This window comes from Triticum aestivum, chromosome 5D, assembly GCF_018294505.1.
Source record: "Triticum aestivum cultivar Chinese Spring chromosome 5D, IWGSC CS RefSeq v2.1, whole genome shotgun sequence".
NCBI classification, from domain to species: domain Eukaryota; kingdom Viridiplantae; phylum Streptophyta; class Magnoliopsida; order Poales; family Poaceae; genus Triticum; species Triticum aestivum.
This window is the reverse complement of record NC_057808.1, coordinates 567,446,378-567,452,475: the sequence shown is the minus strand read 5'-3', so window position 1 is coordinate 567,452,475 and position 6,098 is coordinate 567,446,378. Positions and strand designations below refer to the sequence as shown.

The 6,098-nt window shown below is 46.2% G+C and overlaps 1 protein-coding gene across 1 annotated transcript; it reads right to left on the bottom strand.

Moving 5' to 3' along the window:
* Positions 1 to 1,623: 1,623 nt before the first annotated feature.
* Positions 1,624 to 3,309, bottom strand: LOC123126301 (uncharacterized). Its single transcript, XM_044546666.1, has one exon. It carries the CDS (start codon positions 3,280 to 3,282, stop codon positions 1,624 to 1,626), a length of 1,659 nt encoding a protein of 552 aa, XP_044402601.1. The 5' UTR covers positions 3,283 to 3,309.
* Positions 3,310 to 6,098: the final 2,789 nt, after the last annotated feature.

Below are 6,098 nucleotides of genomic sequence, written 5' to 3'. Positions count from 1 at the left end.
TGATGAGACACATGCACGCACCTTATGGCAAAAATTGGAAGAGTTGTTTGCCCAAAAAGAAGGTACAAACAAGATGTTCTTGAGTCGAGTCGAAAGCAGTGATGCTGTGTCTAGTTCTGAAACATCGATTGGCTCATGTTGTAATTAAACTTTAATGAACTTGTAGTATGTCTCTTTGGTTTCGAGAGTCGTTCAACTTAGATGTAATCGATGCTATTAATGTCTTGCTTTTCTCTTCCGATCGTTCTGTTGCATACTTATATATTGCTTATGTATTGTCTGTGAATTGGTACTAACGTTTCGTTTGGCTACTGCATAGCGATGCCGTGGTATGTCGTATACAAGGGTAAGGTTCCCGGAGTCTACGACGACTGGGAGGAGTGTCGGAGACAGGTTCACCGATTCAGCGGTAACAGTTACAAAGGGTACGCCACTAGGGCCGAGGCCGAATCTAGATACGCCCGCTATCTAGCGGGAGAGGGGAGGGAGCGTTGGAGGAACCGGATGAAGACGAGTTTCATCGTGATGACCGCAACTCTCTTCTATGTGATGGTAGTTTAGATGATCGATATCGACTTGTAATGTGAAGACAAACTCGCGGTCTCGAGACTTGTAATATAATGTTCTATCTTTGTTCGGTCTTTTCAATTCGGAGACTAATATGATGAATTGTATTCGGAGACTAAAATGATGAATTATATTCGGAGACTAATCTTCTATTGTATTCGATGAATCTGTTGTTGATGTGTGCTGTCTATATTTTGTCCAATTATACATTTTGTAACCTGTGCAAAAAACAGAAAATAAAAAAATAAAAAAAACCTAATATTCATACTAATGGCGCATCACATCATAGTGCGCCATTAGTATGCCAAAGGATACTAATGGCGCATCACTAAACAGTGCGCCATTAGTATGCCGAAGTTACTAATGGCGCATCCTGTTGTTGTGCGCCATTAGTATGCCAAAGCACCTGGGTATACGTGGCTCCCTGGGAGGCATACTAATGGCGCACTGTTGTATATACTAATGACGAATCCGGGGTGCGCCATTAGTATACCAAATACTAATGGCGCACCAGTGGTGCGCCATTAGTAAAATATATTAATGGCGTGGCACTAATGGCGCACCACTAATGCACCATTAATGGCCAAATTAGGTGCGCCATTAGTAGGCCTTTTCCTAGTAGTGCTATTTTTACCGTTCCATATGAATATTTATACAAAACAAAAAAGATGGTGTTTGAGGATAGTTGTGAGTAGGAGATGAAACATATCATTTCTGAGATTTGCTTCTTGGACGAACGACACCAAGAAGGTTTGGATGGAATTTGGAGAGGACACCAATGTCGACCTCATGTAAATTAAATAGGAGTAGATGCACGTATATAAACTGTAAGTAACATACATACATACATAATATTTTGAGTTTGGGATGAATGAAATGGAAAAAAGTTGAATGTCATCGTACGATTGGAAAGAAAGGGGATTCCCAAAGAAGAAAGAAAATATAGAATTAAAAAGGAAAACATGCATGCATGCAGAATTAAGGACGTTCGTTCGGATCGATCACAGCAGCAGGCCGGCCGGCCGAATATAATTAAGATGGATGCATGTTGACAGCCTATTCCGCCCGATCGAGCTTGCCTATCAACTCGCCCCCGTCCAGTATGCTGCCAAACATGGCGGCCTCAAACAGATAGTTCACCTGCCAGGCATGGTGGCTTGCATGGGCGACGAGCCAAACCATTTCGTCGATGAGGCCCTTGGAGAAGAGCTGGACCATTTGCAGGCGCGAGGATTCAATGAGGTGTTTCTCACGCTGCTCGTCCACCTCGCCCTTCCGGACGTACTCCAGCGGACCGGTGACAATGGACGACCAAAGGGCGGCCAGCAGGTGGTCTTGGTCTCCTTTTACTTTGAGGAAGCGCCGGACGTGGTCGCAGGTTTCTTCCCCATTGCAGGCATACTCAGCGTCAAGGGGCCTGCTGAAGCCGGTGGTATGAAAGTCGGTGTCGAAGACCTCGTCGAAGTCGGCCTCTCGCTGGGGCCGCGCCGGGGACTTGCGGGCCTTGGGCCATCCTAGGAGGGCACGGCGGAGGAACATGTGCCGGTCGTTGTGCAGGTGCCAAGTGTACAAGGTGATGCACATCCGGGCCACAGGCTCGTGCCACCTCTGAGTGTACATCCGAGCTCCCGTGGCAGCGTAGGCGTCGTAGATGGCCCGCAGCGCCGTCTCGCTCACCACGCCTGTGGCGGCGATGTCGGCCACGTTGAGGAACGAGTTCATGACCTCGGAGTTTACCAGGTCACTGCCCACATCGATGACATCGGTGCCGGGCGAGCTGAAGACGAGGTCGCTCGTGACGGCGCCGACATCGAAGCCCCGGGCTATGGCCTCAGCCCCCATGCCGAGGATGCTGCTCTCGCACAGGGACATGACCTGGGCGGTGTGGCGGTCCATCTGCCCCGACCGGTCCTTGAGGAGCGTCCTGTGCGCCGCCTCCAATGCGATCTTGGCTCGGATGTAGGACGCGCCGATGGCGACGGCCTCGGGTCGCTGCTGGCCACCAGGGGTTCGTAGCGAGCGGGCGTCGGCGAGCCCGTCGCGCAGGAGGCGGCTGAAGGAGGGGAACACCTTGTGGTACCCGTGCTCGTAATAAAATGCCATGTCCACCACGTAGTTGGAGAAGAGGGTGCGCACGTCGTAGGCGCCAATCAGCAGGTTCGCCATGCCGCTACCAGATAGGGCGTTGGTTGTTGTCATCGCCTCAGGCCAGTCGGCGGCGCCCAGCAAGGCGAGAACCTGCGGCGTGGCTTGGACCAGCCCGGCGCCCTTAGTGGGCAACACGTTGCCGATTGCGTGCTGCGTGCTTTTCCACAGCGCCAGCTCCGGCGACAGTTGCAGTTGCACCACCCTGGGCCGTGCCGCGTCGCCTCCGCCATCACTGCTAATGCTAGCAAACATCTCCGCCAGCATGTCTTCCGCCTCGCGAGACAGCCTTCTCAGATCCGCCATGGCCCCCGCCCCCTTGCCGACCAAGGCCCTCGCCGCCGAGTAGCCCGTGTACAAGGGGAAGCCTCCATCTTGCCGCTTCGCCAGCCGGGCGCCCCAAAAATACGAAGGGATTGCAACTAGCCCGTTGCCGTTGCCGCCAGGGACAGTGTCCTTCTCCCTCACCACCTCAATGTCGAGTCCGTGGAGAGAGCAGCCACCCCAGGTTGGGGTTGGGGTGGGTGGTGCCTCCGCGTCGCCGCGACGAGTCCAAGCGAGACTCAACATTTTTATTTAGTACTGTATTAAGAAATGCAGGTAATGGACTTCTCGTGGTGTTTGCCAGCCTTGTGTAGTTGTGTATTCCCCAGCAGCTTATATAGCCATATCAACACAAGGCTGGCTTCCTCTCAGCAGTGGTTTTTGTACAAGCTTCAGCTTGTGGCACTAGCAAGCTAGAGAGACGCACGTTTTGATTGTTTTCTTCTTATTGTATCACTTTCTCGCCATATGACTAGAAAGTAACACGATTCCGCTCCAGGATTGCAGGCACGAGGAGGAGTTGCTTGTGTCCACCTCGCCCTTGTGGGCGTGCCGGCGAGTGACGAGGGACGGCCAGACATTCTTGCGGGTTTCCTTGTCGATCATCGTACTACTCAGGGTCCATGGTCCTGACGATGGGCAAAATGAGGGTCCTCTCCGTTCACACTAGCTCTATTAGTGGAATGAAGGATTTTATTTTTTGAAGTTTTTATTATTATCTTTTGATTTTTTCAAAACTGAAATGGCGAGGGGGGGGTAGAGTTTGAAAATTGCCCTATAGTCCCGGTTTGTGTCTCCAACCGGGACTATAGGTCAGACCCCTTTAGTCCCGGTTCATGGCACGAACCGGTACTAAAGGTTAGCCCTTTAGTACCGGTTTGTGCCACGAACCGGTACTAAAGGTGATCGTGGGGCCCCGGCCTGACGCCAGCCTGCCACCACCCCTTTAGTACCGGTTCGTGGCACGGACCGCTACTAAAGGTTCAACACGAACCGGCATTAATGCATAGCCGTTCGAACCGCCACTAATGATACCATTAGTACCGGGCCAAAATCAAACCGGGACTAATGTGTCTCACATTAGGTCCTTTTTCTACTGGTGGTAGCAAAAAACATATTACGTTACCAGAAACACATCTCTTCTCATTAATTGTTGTCACATAAGCAAACTTATATTGGGGTGTGTAATGTTAATATCTAAGCTATTCCCACTATAAGTAGTCTAACAGAGGTCCAATGGAACACCCAAATCGGAATCCAATTCCAAGTGGTGACCACGAGTGTCAGTATCACAAAAAACCTCGTTTTCCACCGAAACCTTTGTGCACGCACATAGAATGTCCGGATATACACGCAGGATTTTTGTTCGGAATTTTTCAACTTTTCAAAATGTGTATTTAGACAATGGGTGCATATGCACCTAGGAGCCATTGCAAAAGCACTTACACATGCAGCGATTCATCTCCTCTATTTTGTTAGCATTTTCCCTTGAGGATCTATTTCACCATGATCTTTGTGTTATTTTGTTTTAGGTTGTACATGATATTATCGCTTTGTTTGGCTGCTTTTGCGCGCAGTTGTTGGGTCCTTACAGCATCTCTAGCTGATCCTTTAAAACTGGTTAAGAGTAAAAAAATCCATTTTGGGGTCATAGACCGGACCTAGCCTAATCCATATCTGGTTTAACTCCTCAAAATGTTTACTCCTCGCGTAGCCCACCGCTCAATCGTAGGACAGCCAGCGGGCCATAGAAGGCCCATATGACGGACCTCGTCCACAAGAATTGAACCCAGCGGTTGGTCAATACGGTTTGATGATTATTATTTTTCAAAATCAATGACTTTTTTTTAAATTCATGAATTTTTTTTATTAAAAAAAAGTACGTCTTTTTTCTAAAAAGTTCACCAAAAATTGAAAAAAAGTTTATTTGATTTTGAAAAAGGTTAATTAATTTTTTGAAAAAGATACTGAGGTTGAAAAGGTTTCGTCAATTTTGAAAAAAAAGTTCATCAGATTTGAAACAAAAATCATTAATTGTAAAATAAGTTCATCAGAAAATGAAAAAAAGTTGATTGATTTAGGAAAAGGTTCATTGAATTTTTTAAAAAAAAGTTAATTGATTTGAAAAGAAATCATAGAATTGAAAAAAGTTCACGCATTTAAGAAAAAATAAAAAATAAACATAAAACAAAAAATGAAAACATAAGGGGGCATTTTCCTAGACCTATAACTATAAGAAAAGAAGTTTGTACACACATGCATCTAGGTGTCGTCATGGTTAAGACAGTCAATCGCATGAAGAGATCGCTAGTTTGAACCCTGTCAGGGCATTTCCTATTCGACGCATGCGGCGCCCATTTCTTTGTTATGTGCAAACGAGCACACAATCCCCGCCGCTATGGGCCGGCTCGTTCTCCCTCTCTTTTGATACTAGATGATACCCCGCACGTTGTCGCGGGAACATTTTGCAACATATTTTAATGTGATTCGTTGTATGAAACATGAATATTTGAGGTAATAATATAAAAGGCTGAAAGTAAAAATACATATAATTTATTATGTTTGATTACTATATATTTGTAAAAAAAAAATTAAATATATATAGCATTATAGATTGAAAATTCTCATATATGTTTGCATGTTGAGATGGGTCTTTTTTCCATGCATGTCATGATGAAGTGGAATGCTTGCATGTTGAGAGACATATGGTAGTGGGGGTGAGCCTTTTTTTATGCATGTTGTGCGATGATGTGGCATGCTTGCATGTTGAGAGAAATAGATAGAGGGGGCTAACTATTTAGATATAGAAGATAAAGGCAAAAACAGCACGTGAACCTCGTCCAATGTACGAGGCAACAACCACCGCGCCACCTCATTGCATGTGCTTAATAATAGGTTTTTGCTTCTTTTTTCCTTACTTTTTCCTTTTTGCTGGAATGGGTTGCTTTTGATTTTCGCTTGCTAAATGCATGAACAATTTTTTATTTTCGAAACATTTTCTTAAATTCATAAACTTTTTTCAATTTTGTGAACTTTTTTTGAATTGATAAACTTTTTTTCAA

Excerpts from the sequence above, each read along its gene's own strand:
- LOC123126301 (XM_044546666.1), bottom strand. The coding sequence starts at position 3,282 with ATGTTGAGTCTCGCTTGGACTCGTCGCGGCGACGCGGAGGCACCACCC.